Source organism: Phoca vitulina, unplaced genomic scaffold (genome assembly GCF_004348235.1).
Source record: "Phoca vitulina isolate PV1807 unplaced genomic scaffold, GSC_HSeal_1.0 scaffold74, whole genome shotgun sequence".
NCBI classification, from domain to species: Eukaryota; Metazoa; Chordata; class Mammalia; order Carnivora; family Phocidae; genus Phoca; species Phoca vitulina.
This window is the reverse complement of record NW_022589777.1, coordinates 4,048,120-4,067,611: the sequence shown is the minus strand read 5'-3', so window position 1 is coordinate 4,067,611 and position 19,492 is coordinate 4,048,120. Positions and strand designations below refer to the sequence as shown.

At 38.2% G+C, this 19,492-nt stretch overlaps 1 protein-coding gene across 25 annotated transcripts in view; it reads left to right on the top strand.

Annotated features, from left to right (window-relative positions):
• Positions 1–19,492, top strand: part of DLG2 (discs large MAGUK scaffold protein 2) — a 1,693,368-nt gene that overhangs the window by 939,286 nt on the left and 734,590 nt on the right. For all 25 annotated transcript variants that reach the window (XM_032393569.1, XM_032393582.1, XM_032393556.1 and 22 more), the window contains one exon: positions 11,143–11,196. In XM_032393569.1, coding sequence (XP_032249460.1) covers positions 11,143–11,196 — 54 coding nt within the window. The remainder of the gene's footprint in view (positions 1–11,142; positions 11,197–19,492) is intronic.

Genomic DNA, 19,492 nt, shown 5'->3' with positions numbered 1-19,492 from the left:
CTTGGCGGGAAGCCTGCTTCTCCCTTTCCCACTCCCCCTGCTTGTGTTCCCTCTCTCGCTGTCTCTGTCTTTGTCAAATAAATAAATAAAATCTTTAAAAAATAAATAAATAAATAAATAAATAAATAAATGTTTTGTTTGGGTTAATCTTTTGATATAGGCCTTCACATTTAGCAAGTTCTTAGGATGCCATTTTTCTTTATTTATGATCTTTAAATCTCTAACTTTTCATTAAACCTCGTGTTTCCTTCTGCCTTTCCAATTTCTAAAATGTACAGCTCGATGTAAGTTAGAACATGGAGCAATTCCAGTGCTGCCTTCCTTGCTTTACACAGGATGGTGTTACAACAAACATATGGATTTGGAGTCATGAAGAGTGATCTTTTTGGAAAACTGGACAGCCACATAAAAAAGAATGAAACTGGACCACTCTTATACCATACACAAAAAATAAATTCAAAAATGGATTAAAGACCTATAAAACCATATGAAACCATTTCAGACCTATGAAACCACAAAAATCCTGGAAGAGAACACAAGTAGTAACTTCTTTGAAATCAGCCACAGCAACTTCTTTCTAGATATATCTCCAGAGGCAAAGGAGACAAAAGCAAAAATAAACTATTAGGGTTACATCAAAATAAAAAGCTTCTGTGCAGCCAAGGAAATAATCAACAAAATTAAAAGGCAACTTACGGATGGGAGAAGATGTTTGCAAATGACATATCCTATAAAGGGTAATGAACTGATACAACTCAACACCCCAAAAACATATAATCCAATTAAAAAATGGGCAGAAGATATAAACAGACATTTCTCCAAAGAAAACATTCAGATGTCCAGTATAAACATGAAAAGATGCTCATCATCATTATCATCAGGGATATACAAATTAAAACTACAATGAGATATCACCTCACACTTGTCAGAATGGCTAAAATCAAAAACACAAGAAACAACAGGTGTTGATGAGAATGTGGAGAAAGGGGAACACTCATGCACTGTTGGTGAGAACGCAAACTAGTGCAGCCACTGTGGAAGATAGTATTGGGGTTCCTCAAAAAGTTAAAAATAGAACTACCTTATGATCCAGCAGTTGCACTCTGGATATTTACCCAAAGAATATTCAAAGGGATACATTCACCCCTATGTTTATAGCAGCATTATTTACAATAGCCCATCAGTTGATAAATGGATAAAGAAGATGTGAGATAGATATATATATATATGTATATATATATATATCTCAATCACAAATAATTCATATATCATATATAATTATATATAAGTATAATATTATTCAGCCATAAAAAAAGAATGAAATCTTGCCATTTGCAATGACATGGGTGGAGCTAGAGAGTATAACACTAAGCAAAATAAGTCAGAGAAAGACAAATATCATATGATTTCACTCATATGTGGAATTTAAGGAACAAAACAACCAAAGGAAGAAAAAAATAAGAGAGAGAGAGAGAGAGAAAGCAAGAAACAGACTCTTAATTATAGAGAACAAACTGATGGTTACCAGTGTGGAGGGGGTGGGGGATGGGTTAAATAGGTGATGGGGATTAAGGAGTGCACTTGTGATGATAAGCACAGGGTGATGTATGGAATTGTTGAATCACTATATTGTATAACCAAAACTGATATATTTTTTAAAATTAAAAATTAAAAAAAAAAAGAAGAGTGAGCCTTGGCACCACTAGTTATTAGTCTAATGACCTTGGATAAGTTGCATTACAGGCCCATGCCTCACTTTTGCTATCAGTATAATGAGCATAATGATAGCATGTAATTCATAAGCTTGTAATGAGGAGAAGAGAATGAATATAAATGACCAGCATATGATAGGCATAGAAGAGTCTTTCTGTTTATAATTGTCCTTAATTTACATGTCATGCTTCAGACTAGCAAAGTCTATCTATAGTGCATGACAAGTTCCAGATGCTCCCATCCACAGCATCAGTTGTACAAGAGTAGTCACCAGGGGGCAGTGTGCAGTTACCCCTTTCTACCCATTTCACCTAATCTGTTGCCTCATGGGTTTCTCATGAGTCCTACCTCTTGTTGCTGTGGCTCTAGTTTCAAAGGTCTAAAAACCCACTAACAAACATCTTTGAGTATATTGTATGTCAAGCACTGATGGGAGCTAGCTGGAGGAGGCTGGTTAAGAGTCCCACCCTCAAAACAATTACAGTTTCAGCAAGGAGATATGAATATCACACATGAATCAGTTAGCCATCAGCATGTATAAGAACAGAAAGAAACGTTCATTAAGAATGTCAGAGCTTAGTTCTGTCACATAATTTCTTTCCTTTAACATTTATAACTCAGTGTGAACGGAAGTAATACAACTAATGCACGTTTTTACATTTGGAGGGCAGGACAGATAGATAGATTGAGACCTGCAGTCAGGATTGAGAAAACTTTCATGGAGAGTCTAGGGCTTTAGATTGTCCTTGAAGGATGGATAGAATTTGGTTAGGTAGATAACCATGATTGATTCATGATGTAAGAGAAGGAAGAAATGGAAACAGTATCTTATGATAGATATGAGCAAGGTGTGTGCTTGGAGTAGTGAGAATCTTGACTTGATGGAAAGAAAGGAGAGGGAAGGGAGTAAATAGTATCCATTTATTGATCCTACTGTGTGCAAGACCTTCATCCATGTACTACAGAAGAAACTAGCCCTACTTTAGCCTAATGAACCAGGTTGACAGCTTGCTTAGAATTCTGTTACCTAAGTGTGGAAAATACAACTGTGCTGCTGAGATTATAGCTCTTTGGTGGCTTAGCAAAAAGGAGCAGATGGTATCCACATGGATCTTTCCAGGAATAACACCACATGGAGTGAATCAGTGAATTAAGTATGTATGGTTATATGGCATGGGGCACATTGACTAAACCACATTTGAGATTTGAGCTAATGACTCCATTTTTCGTGCTATCTCCAGAGAGCATTTGCATAAATAAAGCAGTTAGGTTTGTAAATGCTCAGTGTGAATCGGTGGAATTTGTGGCAGAAATGGAGAAAAGCAAGGGATTTAGAGTCAAAGGGCCTGGGTTTGAATCCCAGCTTTCTCTTCTCTAGCTGTTTGACATTAGGTAATTCACTGAATTATTAAACAAAGGAAAATTCCAACAGGCCCTCTGGGTTCTATGAGGAGTAAACAAGAAAACACAGGTAAAAAGCTTATCATATTTGCCTGACACACAATGGGTATTTGCTCAATCAACGTTAGTTCCCTTTCTGTGGAAATTAAATGATCTAATGTGTATAAACACACTCTATAAGTTATAAAGCATGGTATTTGTGGTCAGTATAATGCAATTATCAATTTGAGTTTCAGTGATGATCTGAAGTTTTGGTGAGTCATTTATTTTTGCCTTTTATACTAAGTGCAGAGAGGTATGTGTCAGGGGAACTGGATTGAAATCCGAAGAGCCCTCATATCTAGTAGTTTAATCAACTTTTATCTCTAAGTGAAATTAATTCTAGAGAAAACATAAAGAAAAGTTTGTTTGGTTCCAGGTCTCCACTTTCTGTTCCTCACTCTGCAAGCTACCCCATCTTTTCTGCACCAGGGATAGGGGTACTTAACTCAGCCTACCTGAGGTCTTTAGGATATCATCTATTTTCTGCAAAGTGTTACACTACCTTGTATTTTAAGGGAGGATGAAGCAGGTATGTTAACACTTCAATCCACAGGGATAAAAGACTAATGGTATGTTTTCAAGGATCAGTGAGGGAAGTCGTGTTAACTAGCACAGACTTCTGGAAACTTATCAAATCCAAGCAAATGTTTTGCAGTTGTTTAAAAGTTACCCACATAGGAACAAGACTTCCAGGTTTGACTCCTGGCCTGCTATCACCAGCTGGATGACCTTGGGCACATTGGTTAACATCTCTGTGCCTCAGTTTTCTGTAAAGTGAAGATAATATTATGTTTATTATTAAGAGAGTTCAGGCAGGCAGAGTTGAATTGAATTCAGGCCAAACACAAATATGCCATTTTTGTCCAATGTCCCCCCCTTTTTTTTTAAGATTCTTTCTTTCTTTCTTTCTTTCTTTCTTTCTTTCTTTCTTTCTTTCTTTCTTTCTTTCTTTCTTTCTTTCTTATTTATTTATTTATTTCAGAGAGAGAGAAAGAGCGCCTATGGTGGGAGGGGCTTGGGGGGGAAGGGAAACAGACTGCCTGCTATGCATGAGCCTGATGTGGGGATCCATCCCCAGACTGGGAGATCACGACCTGAGCCAAAAACCAAGAATCTGATACTCAACCTACAAAGCCACCAGGCACCACTTTTTTTCCCAAGCTAGGCCGATGGTAAGCTAGGTAGGTAGCTATCTGTGCATTTTGTTAAGTGTTAGGCAGAGGGACCAAGGTCTTTGCTTCCTCCAGAGTTGTCCCCCTGAGACATCCTGCATAGTCTTTAACCTGCAAACAATTAACTGTTCAATCACCCACCCTCCTGTTATTGCCTCAGTGTCCTTACCTGTATACATGTGGGAGGGCGGGGGCTATGTCACTGCAGGGTAAGGGCAAAACAGGGTACAGACCAGAACCACTTGATGCTACTACTGGTGATGACTCAGAGCTCTACTGGATCAAACTGCACGCACCTGGTTGGTCTTGTAGAGAGAGAATATGAAAAGGAGAAAATCCAGGAAAACAAAAAATAACCACAGTAATAATATAAACTTACATCTGTGGAGTACCTCTCTTTTTGCTTCACATGCATTATTTCTCCAGCTAACTTCTCGTGAAATAGGTTAACTGGAAAATAGCGTTGTCCCATTTTTTAAGTAGGGGTTTGAAAGAGATTAAGGGACTTAGAAACCCTCTGAGAATTGGGAAATTGAATCTGAGTCAGTATGGTGAGAAATTTCTCTTCAGACAGTGAAAGAGGAGCCAGCAACTTGCAGGACAGAAAATAACTGCATTTCAACGTGTAGCCTGGAAAAAAATCAGCAGAGGGAATCAGGAGATGGTGGTGATTATCAGCATGAGATCTGGGGCTAGGAAAGACATGGGCTTGAAATCTGGTTGTGGTCCTCTTAGATGTGTGACCTTAGGCAAGTGACTTAGATACTTTGAGCCTCCCTCCCTTCCTTTCTTCCTTTCTTCTGTCCTTCCAAATGGAAACAATAATGTTTTCCTTAAAACATTTTGAGAAGTAAACGCACTGATGCATCTTAAGTATTTACCACAGCCTCTGGAACATAATAGTCATTTAAAAAATGCTTAACAGTTTATTCTTGTTCTTCTTGTTATTGTTATCCTGTCTTCAGTTTTGATATTAAATAATTGTGAGATTTGGGGCATGCCACTTCCTTTCTGTTTCCATTTTCATATTTATAAAGTGAAAGGGTAGAATTAAATGATCCTTAAGGTCTCAACTTTAAAGTTTTATATATAGAGTGGATTTGTTTCTTTTGTTTCTCACACAGCCAACAATATGTCTTTAATCAGTTATTTACCAAAACTTTGGAGCTTACTCGAAAAAATCCTGATTGAGTCAACAGGCTATGCCTGTGCCATTGATCTTCTTCTAAGCCATGCCTTCAGCAGGCCTGTTCACATGATATACCAGGGCCCAGTAACTGGGACAGAGTGAGGAGGGGAGGGCTCCGGCACCAGCCAGGATCCATGTGGATATATCTAACTTTGCTTTGAGCTGGCCTCTGACTTGTTAGTGAGCAGTAAAAGTTAGACTCCAAAGAGCTCTGGTAAAGTCCAGTTCCATTCTGAGAGGCAGTAGAGCATAATTGTCAAAAGTATGGACTCTGAGCTAAACTGTCTAGGTTTGAAGACAGTCTGCTTACCATATGTATGACTTTGGAAAAATTACTTAACCTCTGCTTCCTCACTTGTGAGCTGAGAATAATGGTACCTGACTCATTGGGTTATGTGAAGATTAAACAAGTTAATTGATATAAATAAGTGCTATATAAATGCTCAACCTTATTATTATCCATCCCAGTGGTAATATTCAGAAGGTCCAGGTGTGGCTGGGTCAGGATACTATGAGATTTCAGAGAGTGATGATGCTCACGGACAATTGCAGGTCCTCGTAAATCCTTCAAGTTGGAGTAGGACTCTCCACGCCAATGCCTAAGGATGTGAGGCTCCAGCTCAATAGATTATGGGAAAGGAGAGGGAAGAAAGGGTTTCATATGAGTCTAACAGAGAACTAAAGGCAGGAAATTGAGGTAGAAGTCTCCCCAACCCCAACCATATCACATTTTTTATTTCCAGAATGGGCCAACATAGTGGAATATTAGGGCGGAAGACCTGAAACAAAATAAAGTTATCCTGAGTTCAATCCTTAGCATATCAATTCAGTACTTAATGTTAGAGATCTCATTTCAGACCTGCTGTGGGTAGTAACTCCAATATTCTACTTCCCTGGTTAGAATTAGGACATGGTCTGACTGGGGCTCAGCCTAATGTGTGAATTATGTGAATTGTGAAGCTAGACTATTAATAACCTTGTAGCAGCTGACCTAAGCCAGCTGATATCTACCTTGAAGTCTGGAGATCTTTAGTTGTCTCAGTGAAATCACATGCATAACAAATGGACTCATTTAAAAACTTTCAGTAGCTTCCATTTTGTTTCAAGCTGTCATGCCACACCACATATGAAAGTCATTTATATGACCTGTGTTGCTTCTTGCCCACTCAAGAACCTTGTCTTTTAAGCCTGAGAAGATAAACCAGAGATACTGTGCCCCAAAAGCAGCTAACATGTTATTCTTGCCGTATTTTACCTCCTACTTAATTTGGCTTGACAACCGCTTGCCTTCAACTTCCATGTTCCAGGTCATTTGAAATCCCTGCACAATTTCTTAACCCCATCTGTGTTACTGTTCAGTTCCTGCTTTATTTAAGTCCCTTGACTTAAATGTAGGTTTCTCTCCTTTTCCACTTTGCTTCTTCAAAGTTTAGATATAGGCCCAGATTTGTCTTGTGACCTTCTCACTGGTCAGATATAAACTTTCCAGAGTGTGCTCTTTGGCTGACTGGCTGATGTACCTTCCCTGCCTACACCTTGCTTGATGAGGCTTCCTGACTGTAGCTGACCTGGTGAACACTTGCCCATATATGTCAGAAGTATTTCTCAAATCTAGCACTTAAAAAATATCAAGAAGTAACCACATCAATCAGAATCAATGAACCCCTTTGAAAATTTGCATTCATTATGTCAGATTCTTTTTTAATTACATTTTCTTGGTGGCAAGCAGCAGCAGTTTATCCTTTACTAGCATGAGCAAAGTATGGCTATAATTTAAAAGTATTTGGGTATCCCATAGAACTCAAAGAGAGGAAGGGGGCTGGAATTCATGAATAACTTGATCTAATAGCTTAAATTATTCGCTATTCTCTCTATTTGCTTCTGGCTTCTCTACAATTAGCTTTATACTTCCTTCTTCCTGTAAACTGACTTTCTCCACATAGAAGAGAATGTAATATAAAATGCAAACCATTTATATCTCATCGTTTGGGCCACCTAAGAGACATTGATTTTCTTAAACCTTTATAGTTTCAAAAATCCTTGACTAGATTTACATGAAGACAAGCCTTGAAACTTCTGATGAAAAGATTTTTTCATATTTGTTAAAAGTCTCTTTCCAATAAATGGAAATAAGCATCCGAAGTAGGATGCTGGCATCTGATAAGTCACCAGTTTGATTTAGGGGTTCAATTAAATAGAATACCCAATATGGAAGGAGATTGTGTGTATAGCAGAGCACCACACATCATGGAGATAAAGCTTAGAGGGAACCATCAAAGTAACTAGGGAATTGGTTTGAAGAATCTGAAACCAAACTTGATCAAACTGGCATGGACTCACATGATTCCAAAAGTGAGAAAAGAAACAGAAGCCAGGATGAGCCAAGGGGAGAACTGAAATTAACAATTGGTGAGAAGAGCACACTCATGGGCCATACTTAGAATACTCTGTCACCCCTTGGGATTTTTATTCTCTGCTGATATGTGCCATTGAGTACCTTAAAGATTCCAAGAAGCTTCTGTGCAAATAATCTGGGGAGCACTGTGAGGGGCCTGGAGCAGAGCAATGGGAGATCTGGTCTTCAGAGAGCCGGATGTAGCAGCACAGTGGGATGCAGAGCAGAGAACCATGATATCTCCTTGCTGATCATGCCAGGGATTTGCCCATGTCAGACGCATGTGTTGTATCTGTGGATTCACACATTCCATATACTCTGTTTTTTCGTGCATTTTTAGTGACTTTAAAAAATGCAGACATTAATGGGGCTTCTGGATCTTTTTAGCACCAAAAAAGGAGCAATGAGCTTTCCACGGAACATAAATTATACTTCACAACCTTGACATCCTACAGTTATGAAATAATCATTATTTTGTAAAAGCTGGACAGTTAAGCAATAGGGACTGGTTAAGGAAAGAAAGTGACAGTAGATATTGGAAAAGTAGTCACAGTCTTGTTGGTAACAGAGGAGATTTTGGAGTTGTCCTAGAAATGCTCTCCGAAGCTTACAAAGTATGACTTTCCTTTATACCCTCATACTTTGTAGCTACTTTGTAGTATTTAGTCAATAATTCCTAAGTATTTACTGAGCTCCTTTGGTGTACCCAAGTGCTGTGAAGAATTCTAGGAAAGTGTACATCCTTGTCATTTTTTAAGCATAGAGTCTGATTAGAAGAACCAAATTTACATATATGAAACGGAAAATAGCAACACAAACAGATGAAAGCGATAAATGGCATCATATAGGAAAGGGGCTTATGTAAAAATTTATTCCTAGACCACATTAATGTAATCTATAAGAGGAAAAACAAAAATAAGATGGAATCAAATCAATGCATATTTTATTGATCAAACTATACTAGATAATAGGGGAAAATACAAGTGTTGGGTGTGATACTTGGAAAGCTTTCAGTCTGGTCAAGGAGACAAGGCACAAATGTTTTGGGTCATCCTGGGAACCATTTAGCAAGCATACAAGAGAGGAAGTCAAAACTAAAACATGGACTAGGATGACAACACCAGTAACCATTCAGGCATCACCAGCTTGCTTTCAATGTCTGATAGGTAAGACCTTAAGGCATCTCTTGCTCCAGAGTGGTCTTTTGTTTGCCTGAGTCTCATATGCTGCTCTAACTAGAGATCTCCAATCACTGCAGGACTCTTGCAATGAGCCACCTAGATACTGAGATCATGGAGCAGCTTAGTGTGGAAAAAATGGATTTTGAGGTCAGAAAAGCCAGTGTTAAGTCTAAGCTCTCATTTTCCCTGAGCCTCTGTTTTCTCATCTCATTTATAATGTGGGGACAGTGATAATGATGCTTCATCAATAAGGTTTTGTGGCAATTAAATGAGGACATATGTGCATATTCTTATACATGGGCAAGTAATATGGATTTAATTAATGGTACTTCACATGGTCTAATCTTTAGTTTTCTTTAGTGCAATTGTAGCCACTAACATAGCATTGAAATCTCTGGTGTATAAACAGTTCACAAACCATTCAGTAATATATTTTTACAGTGGTCCATGTTTAGGGACACTAATAATAATATTTAACATTGATTCTGAAATTTAAGTTTACAAAGCTCATGAACTATATCACCTCACTTATTCTTCAAACAACTCTTTCAGAAGGTGATTACCTCTATTCCCATTCTACAGAGAGGGAAAATGAGGCAAAGGGAGTTAGTGTAATTGCCCCTAGATCGCACCACCAGGAAGTTGCTCAGCCTCCAAAACATATAATCAGGAAGTTGCCAAACCAAACTCGAGCCCAGATTTTCTGATTCTAAATCTCATGTTCTTTTCCCTATACCACATGCCTCTTTACAAGCACTGTTTTGTGTGTGTGTATGTGTTTTGGGGTGGTTTTTTTGTGTGTGGGATCCAGTGGAAACTGTCTTTCTCCAAAGCCCCCATTCACCCTGAGGTACTTGCTTTTAGGAGTTAATGAATAAACTGTGATCATCTAGCTGACCCACCATGTAGATAGTAGACCAGGGTCCTGCTCGTAATGCCCAGTGTGTTGTGTTAAAACATGGAATTCTGTTTTGTGATATCTGCTGGATTGCCATTTGTTGTATCATTTGATTAGGATTCCATAGGCACAGATTGACATTAAAAAGCTGTTAACTCTGTTAACTCCAGAGGGCACGACTAATGAAATGTCCCAAAAGTTGAGCACTTGCCAAAACCACTGTGTCTTATAGGACAGCTCTTGATTAATCATGATGAGAGTATTTCCTCTATCTAAATGAAATCTGCAATTTGGGACGGAGATGAAAGATCCTGCAGGGGATGAAGGAAAAAATGCTGTGAAAATCTAGAAACTAGAAAATAAAGATAGGTCTACTCAATATTCATGAAGTCAGATTGGTGGATGCAAATAGAGATTGCAATCTCTTATTTTCTAATGACTTGGCTTGTAGCACTTCTGTATCAGTTTTACACAGTTTCCTACTCAACTTTAAAGGGAATGACTAGATTTTGTACAAATTTTTTTTTTGAAAAAGAAAGTTCAGCCTACCTGATATGATTTTATGCCATCTTTGATGAATTTTTAATTTCCTATTGAAGGATTTCTAAGGTATGTGATCAGAAATGCATAAATGACAAAAGATAGGATAAAGAATGCATAATAGGTAAGCATATATAAGATGTCAGTGAGTGAAACTTTTTTTTCAACATATTCTCAAAAGGCAGTTTAAAGAGAAGGATTACAAATACTGGTTTGGGTTTAAGTTTGCTGCCACGAGAGAGAGGTTAAATTTATTTTGTACAGCTATTTTATAAGGAAATGCTATACATTTTAACTGTCACCCAATTTATAAGAAATTCTTACCTCATACACAATTCAAATCCTCACCTCCTACTGTTGGGTAGAATTTAAGAGAAAATGAGTATAAGCTCAACTGCTTACTTCATTTCATTATGTAGCAAATGTAGCAAACAAATATTTGAAGGAGGAAGTTGCAGCGAACTCCAAGGTATTTCATTTATCCCCCAAAACCCTGACACGGTGCCTGTACAGGTCCTCAAGAAATACTGTTGAACTCAAATACATTTAACAGATCCTATCTTAAAAGAGACTACGTGTTATTTAATTTTTTTTATGTTTCTCCTTTTTAGGCCAGCCCTGCTCCTATAATTGTCAACACAGATACTTTGGACACGATTCCTTATGTAAGTAACACTTTTATTAAGACTTTCTTTAAAAATTATGTTAGAACTTAATCAGCTAAATTTAAAATTCAATACATATTCAGTTTTACCCAGTCCAGATAATCTTATGAAATGTGTAGAATGAGTTTTGTGAGTTTTGTTTTGATATTTGCTAAATCTCAGCTTAGTCATGCAAATAGTTTCCTCTTTCATTCGTTGTTTTCTAAAGCACAAGGGCACATCATGAGAAAAGAAAAAAAAAGCCAATTGTGTTCAAATAATGTTAGTTTCCTTGGTGGTTTCCTGAAAAAAGTAATGAATTCATTATAGAAGAGATGGATAAACTTGTTTGGGTTTCTTATTAAAGGAGTACTCAAATCAATTTCTGTGGCAGGGCCTAGAACATAAGTAAGCTATCAATAAATATTTAATGGATTTTGCTGGGCTTCTAACAAGAGTTGTAACAAATTTTTGTGAGGGGTAGTCTATCTATATATAATGAAACGTGTGGGTTTATTCCTGGAGTATGAGACAGATACTAGGATCAGGCAGATCAGTAAAGCCTGGAATTCTGTACCTGAAATACAGTCACTATAATGGCCAAAATTCTTGACAACAAAGTTTGGCTGGGCAGAGGAGATTGGAGAGTGGCAACAGGCCACAGTGTGGGTGAGTGGTTGACATTATGGAGGCCCAACAAGGCTTTCTGAGCGGCCCTAACTAATGGGTAGAGAATAGTGATTGGGGAAGATGGGACAGACACAGGTGCATGCAGACAGAGAATTTGAAGCAAGGAGAAGGACTGCAGGGACAATGGATAAGAACAAACAGATTCCTGGTCTTTGATTAAACGAATAAAACTTGTGAAGCAATTGAAAGAGCACCTGGCACAAAGGAAATGCTTGTTAAGTATCGGCTATTCTGAATCTTAGACCCCCAACTTCAAAGGCCTACAGGGACCAAGTAACTCACAGTAACTCACAGAAATGGAGCAGGAGGGCTTGGGGACAGTAGGGAATAGTTAGCACATGGCCTTCCAAAGGGGGCAGCTGCCGGTTGGCTCCAGTGGGTTCATACTGAGGGGAACTGGGGATCAAGTGCTGCCAGATCATTTCATGTTCCAGAGAAGTTGGAAATTTGAATTTTTATGTCAAATTTTGGAATTTTTAAATACAGGCAACTGATTTTCCAAAGTTCATGCACAGTGTGCCAAACAAAGTGTTTCCAGTCCAGAGGCTGCCCTTTGGGAGGCGTCTGCCTCATAGGAACTGGAGATCCTGAGCAGGTCCTCCCAGCCAGGACTCAGCCACAGGGGAGCGGAATGCTAGAACTGGAGTACAAGGCTGGGACTTGATTACAGGAACAAGTGACTAAAACTGGGACACGGGGTCAGGACAAGAATAGCAGCGAGCTTGACTTGGTGCTGACTCACCTGGACTACTGAGCTAGGGCTTCTTAAATCTTTCTGAATAAGGGTCATCTGGGGTCAGACAAGAAATGGGGTTAAAAGCTCCCTGGTAGGAGTCAGTGGCCCCAGGTGTGGAAAGAAAAGGACTCCATTAGAAGGAAGCAAAGCAATACATTAAAGACACATAGCATCCATTATTCTGTCTCTTACTCTTCCTATCTTCTTTCATTTATCAAATGTTTATATTGGGATTACTGTACACCTGACACTAAGCACTTAAATATTAACTCAATCCTTAAAACAACCCTATGAGATAGGGTCTATTAATTTCTCTATATTACAATTAAGAAAACGGAGTCATAAAGAGGTTAAGTGACTTTTTCAAGGTTGTATTAGAGGCAGAGCCCAGAATGAACACAGGTAGCCTGGCTAAACAGTTTGAGCTCTTACTTAACTCCTATCATGTAGTCGCTTATGTTCCCTCCTTCCCTTCCTTATTTTCTGCCTCTCAGTGTGGGAACAAAGTATGCTTTCTCCTCTGCTACTTGTGGCTTTGGGTGGAAGACAACTTGTCACAGAGGCTCCAATACCTTTGGGGCAGGGATCCACGTATATTAAGGAATTCTATGTTTTACTCTAGTAAATTTCTTTGCTATATACATTGGCAAAAGCGGATGAGCAGTGCTTTGAAGTAGACATTAAACACAGAGACTTGATTTTGTAAGTGGGACTGCTTTCTTGTGGTAGATCTGTATTATTTCAAAGCCTTCTATTAAGATTCTTATGCCTTAACTGCCAGATGCCCTCATGTACAAATAGTTTATCAATAGAAACTAAGGATTTTGTGCAGACATGCTTGATTGGTAACCCAACCAATTAGCTAGTAAAATCAGCCACATAAAACAAATTAATCAAATTGCTTTCTATTCCCTAAATATCAACTTTGTGCATGACTTTGAATTCTTCAAAGGGTCTTTTATTTTTTCATCTTCAATATTTTTGTACTTAATGCAAAACCTCTTTGAGCTTCCTTAAGAGTAGGATATATAGAGAGGTTTGCTTGGTATAGGTTATATACTTTTTTATATATATAAAATTATAAATTTGGATCCTGGCAATGTGTTCTTCAGCAAATTGCCATTTCAGCACCCTGTAGTTTAATTTTTCTGGATCCAAATTAATCTTTAAACCAAATTAATTTTTAATTTAATTTATAATACCTACCTCAGAGGTGGTTGTGGGGATGAAATGAAATTATGTATGTGAAATCATGCTTTGTTAACTTCTTGTTCATAGGTGTTTATTTATAATTTTATTTAAATAATAAAAACTTATTAAGTAACATACACTAGACCCTGAGAGAATGGTAAATGTGACCATCTTCCCCCATATGTGAGTACATCATTTATTGAAAATGGCAGAGTTAGCCCATAGCCATTAATGTAGATATACTTTGGGTCTTGGCATGGGTCCAACTCTCCTCTTTGTTCCTGACTCACTGGGTAACCTTGAACAAATCACTGTTCCATTCGCAGGCTATTTTCTCATTCCCCAGTGTTCTATACTTTGTTTTCCTCTTTTCTTTCTCATGTTCTAGTTGTTACATAATTTCAGGTCTACTTAATGAAAAAACGATCTCAGAGCTCCCCAGAGCATTTGAGTCATGTTGCGTAAGAACATTTTCTTTTTTAAAAATATTACCTAAATGACAAATTTTAACATACATTATTGTCTTTCTCACAAATAATTTCATTGCAAGTAAATGTATTAATTTTGCCAATTAGCAAGTTTGATTTTAGAAATATACTGTCCTCATGGAAACAATTCTTTGGCATGCATGCAAACAGCAATTGAATAACTAGAGGAAATCTGTGGTCAAAGGAAATTTTTAATAAAGGCACAAAAAAATATTTGAAGAGAATTCGGCCCTTTTTTTAGTATGGTAAGTTACGGGTTATTAGAGCTCTTAAAGTGGCAGCCATTAGCAAAGTGGGGTCACTGAGGTTTTTATGTAAAAATGCTTCAAATAAACTCATTCTTGCATGATGTGATGGTATTGTAAGTTTGAATAGGACCTTACATATGGTATAGTCCCACCTCTCTTGCAAGGCAGGAACCCCCTACATGAAGATTAAAATCACTCAAGGAAAATAAAGAAAGAAAAAGCAAATTGCCATTTCAACACTCTGTAACAGTTTACATTTTTCTCTCAGTCTTTTTATTATTCCCCATTATATGTTAAATATTATCTTAGGATAGCTGCTGAAAATACTTGTTCTTAGAGAGTTCTGAATGAGTGAAGCCTGCATATGATCTGTACGCCCACATCCCTGAAGGCTAACTTAGTGAAAAGGGAGCCTGTTACCCTCTCGGTACTTTGCAGCCAACGGACATGGAAGCCTTCTCTCCTGACATACTTTGCCTTTCAGTAGACCTCTCAGAGTCTTATACTAAACACCATCCTAACAAACCCCATTCTTTCTGCTTTAGAAAAATAAAATTAATCAGAGATTCTAGGATCCTTTTCTCTCCATCCTTCTCCAGACTTCATTTCATAGTGGTTATATTTTGACTTGTTTTCTGGAAATGTGCTGTGGGAAGTGGTATACTCAAGAATCATGAGTTTTAAATCTTGTTAAGTAACTTGGGATCCAATGAATGCAAACCTCTCATTTTACAGATACAGATATTCTAGCCCAACTAGTAAATGGTAGAGCTCGGTCTATCATTTACTTTCACTCCACATAACAGTCAGTTTTTGGTGTGCAACCAATAACCACATAATCAGTGGCATATAACAATAAGCATTTATTTCTCTCATAAGTGTCTACTGGTTGGCTGGGCCAGCTGCTTTAGGCTGTAGATTACCGGGTTGGCTTCTCTGCTTCACATCTTTCATTCAGGGACCCAGAGAGGGGACAGTACTACCCAGGATATGTTATTTTCATTGTGATGGCCAAAGCACAAGAGGACAAGCCCAGGACACAAACACAGTTAAAAGCTATGTTCACATCACATCTACTAACACCCCACTGGCCAAAGCCAATCATATTGCCAAGCTCAAAGTAGAAGAAGGAATGAATATTTGCTAAACAAGAAACTAATTTACCATGCCAAAGTCTTAAATAAAAGGGCAACAAACCATGAGACACTATGGACTCTAAGAAACAAACTGAGGGTTCTAGAGAGGAGGGGGGTGGGGGGATGGGTTAGCCTGGTGATGGGTATTAAAGAGGGCACGTACGGCATGGAACACTGGGTGTTATACGCAAACAATGAATCATGGAACACTACATCAAAAACTAATGATGTAATGTATGGTGATTAACATAACTAATAAAAAAAAAGGGCTAAGAATTTATATATGTCCTTTGTTAGAAAAACAGGTACAAAAGAAGGAATCTTACACTTTAAAAATACTAGTACATCAATGATAATAAATAATTAAAGTGTCAAAGGGAATTGGTTCAACTGATATGGGAAGTGAATATCTAGATTATTAAGGATGTTTAAGGGAAACTGCTGAGAAATAAAAGAAACCTCTAGCAAGTATTGACAGTACAATGAACTTACTTTTCTTTGAGACACTTTGTTGTCTGAAACTTTGCTTCCAGAGGTAGAAATAACAATGGAGACAGGGGAATTTGTTCCAGAAATTCCAGGACTGAGGCTTGGAAAACCTCCCAAGAAAGTGAGGGAGTAAGAGAAGTAGAGGAGAGAAGAAAGAGGGGTTAGGTTACAAAACAAAACCAAAAAACAAAAAAAACATGAGAAGGTCCTTAATAGTATCACCCACTGTATTTGACTTCCAAGAAGATCATTTATGTAAAAGTTATTTGAAAACAATCATAATATCCTTAAAGTATTATCAGAGAGATTTTTTTTAAAGATTATTTATTTATTTGACAGGGAGAGAGAGCACAAGCAGGGGGAGCAGCAGGCAGAGGGAGAGGGAGAAGCAGACTCCCCACTGAGCAGGGAGCCCCACTCGAGGCTCGATCCCAGAACACTGGGATCATGACCTGAGCCGAAGGCAGACACTTAACTGACCGAACTACCCAGGAGCCCCTATCAGGGAGATTTTTGTAGAGAACTTTAAATGTGAAAGCTCATTGGATGCAGACATGGCTACGCTTCTGGGACAGAGGTCCAGAAAGTGGTCTCAAGGGAATAAAATGGCCCAAGAGAGGTTGACAGTGTAGTGAAGGGTGTTGAGAAGAGTGGGGGATGAGAGAAAATAATGGATGATGTGGGTTCAGGGACATAGAGAAACAATCAAGTTAGCAATGAGGTTCATTCCGGAGCCAAAGAATGGGCTTGAAACTAAGAGGTGTTGTTAAGCAAGGTTTAAATGGCATTTCTGATTGATCCCAGCAGCAGGAAGCTGAGAGTAAGAGCTCTCTGAGGAGGAAGTTGCTGTATTGCAGAAGTGGGATGACCAAGCCTTTGGTCACAGAGCAGGGCAGTTAGACATTAATTGCTCTGAGTCACTTTGTACAATAACAGACCCTTGTGATTCAGGCTGCTATTCACTCTTAATTGGATAGTTTTCCAGAATTACCCATGAAGAGAGAGGAAGCAGAATTATGTTTGTTTCTTTGAACCATCCAGTAGTGATTAATAATGTTAAGATATTTTAGAAGACTTTGTCGATTTTAGTACATTTATCTTTCAGCAAACAATTTATTTCTTTGTTGTGTTTCTTTGTTGTGTTTTTTTCCCCCATGAACACTGTTAAAATTATATTGTTGATGTTTTTATCAGTTGGGAATATAGTATTATCCAAAACTAAAAAATCCTTACCTACCAGAAAACAGCTTAATTTTGGCTTAAACTGTGCCTATGAGGCAATAAGACTTTAGCAATAGAGGCTAAGCTATCAATATTTATTCTAGAGTCAACCCTAGCCAGTTGAAATCCATTTCTTAGCTGCCACAATCAGCAGATCCCCTACACTTCCAGTTGTTGCTTTGTTCTATAAAGGTAGAGATGGCACATGATAGTGCTTTTCAAATATTAATGTGCATAAGAATGACCTGGAGATCTTCAAATGCAGGTTCTGATTCAGTAGGTCTGGGATGGGTCCTGAGAGTCTGCATTTCTCATAAGCCTCCAGGGGAGGCTGATGTTCATTTGTATACCACACTTTGAGTAACAAGATCATATAATGAGAAAGAATAGGATTTGGATTCAGGGGCAACTGGGTTCTGAGCCCACCTCTGAGACTTAGTTCTTGGGTGAGTTTTGGTTAAGTCAAATTATCTAACTAAACCTGATTTATTATTTGTAAATGGGAATAATATTTGCCCCACGGGGATTGTTATGAGTTCTCTTTCTAGTATATAAAAGGTACTTAATAGATGTTCATCACAAGGTGTGCCTTTGATAAAATGGAGCATTCCTGTGATTTGATCTAGAACTACTGAGTCAAGAATGCAGATGCCAGAGCTAGTTCAGAGATAGATCCAATAGTGGTTATGCTGGTCCATTGGCCTACCTACATCTAGATCTTTGCTCCTTGAAATGGACTTTTTAACTAGCAACATTGTTAATACCTGGAACCTTGTGAACATAGAATCTAAGGTCCCTTTCAAGACCTACTAAATCAGAATCTGTACGTTTAACAAGAACCCCAGTGATTTGTATGCATATTAAAGTTTGAGAAGTATTGATCAATATGACAGAAACTTCTTTTTTGGCTTGGATCCTCTGTGTTTGTCCTTTCACTACACCTTTTGGCCTGCCCTTGGGGCACTTGCCCCTTTCACTCATCACCTTAAACGTATGCATATCTGTATGAAAAAGGATCAATCCAATACAGTTCAACAAATTGACACACTTAATTACCAACTACTATGTTGTGCTTGCTTCAAAACCTGTGTTCTCCAAGACAGTAGCCACAAGTCTCCTGTAATTATTTAAATTTAATTAAAATAATATAGAATCAAAAATTCAGTTTCTCAGTTGTACTAGCTACATTTGAAGTGTTCAGTAGCCAACATGGCTAGTGGGTAATGTATTCAGCAGTGCAGGTATAGAATCCATCATTCCAGAGAGTTCTAAGGGACAAAACTGTTCTAGATAATAAATAATTAAAAAATAAATAAATAGAAGGGAGAAGGAGCTAATGTTTATCAAGGAACCGCTATTTTCTAGAGGTGCTTTATATGTATTACCTAAATGATCATCAAAATTATCCTCTCAGCTTTTGTGAGTTGCTTTCATTTCCTCCTTTTTAGAGTTAAGTATTTTCAAATTCTCTAAGCAGTTATAACTCTCCTAGGGAGTTGTGGGGTATGTTCATGTGAAAGACCTGGTCCCTGTCCTCATGGCTCTCAAAAGCTTATTAACTTTCAAGACTCTCATGCATGACACACATGGAGATGAACACCAGCACTCGCTGAAAGCCTTCTTAACAGTTCAGTGATTCTCTCATCATTTTCTTTTTGTGAAGTTATAAAACTCCTATTCAGACTTAAATGAATCTTTTAAAAATCACAAAATAAATAGAAAACCTGACCTATTTACCCATTCACCAGCCTACTTTCATCTTTCTTCCCTGGGGTGCCCTTAGAGAAGGCAGATGGCTGGCTACTCTACTGGTAACTCCTCATCCATTGGGAAACCTCTACACAGGCTGGGTGGGGGAGGTGGCGATGAGAAAATACAAAAGTTGTCCGGGTGGAGTATGTGACTGATGGGTGAGAGTCACCACAAGACCCTTCTTTCTGGTAATGGTTCCTCTGAAGGCACATGCCCCATATGCCCTGGGCCAAAGATCCACTTTTGTTCCAAAGAGCTCAACCTGGCAGAGCAGGTTTAAAAACAAGGGGAAATAATTCTGAGAAATACTTATATAATTTCTCTCTATAGAACTGCTACTCAAGATGTGGTCTGTGAACTAGTAGC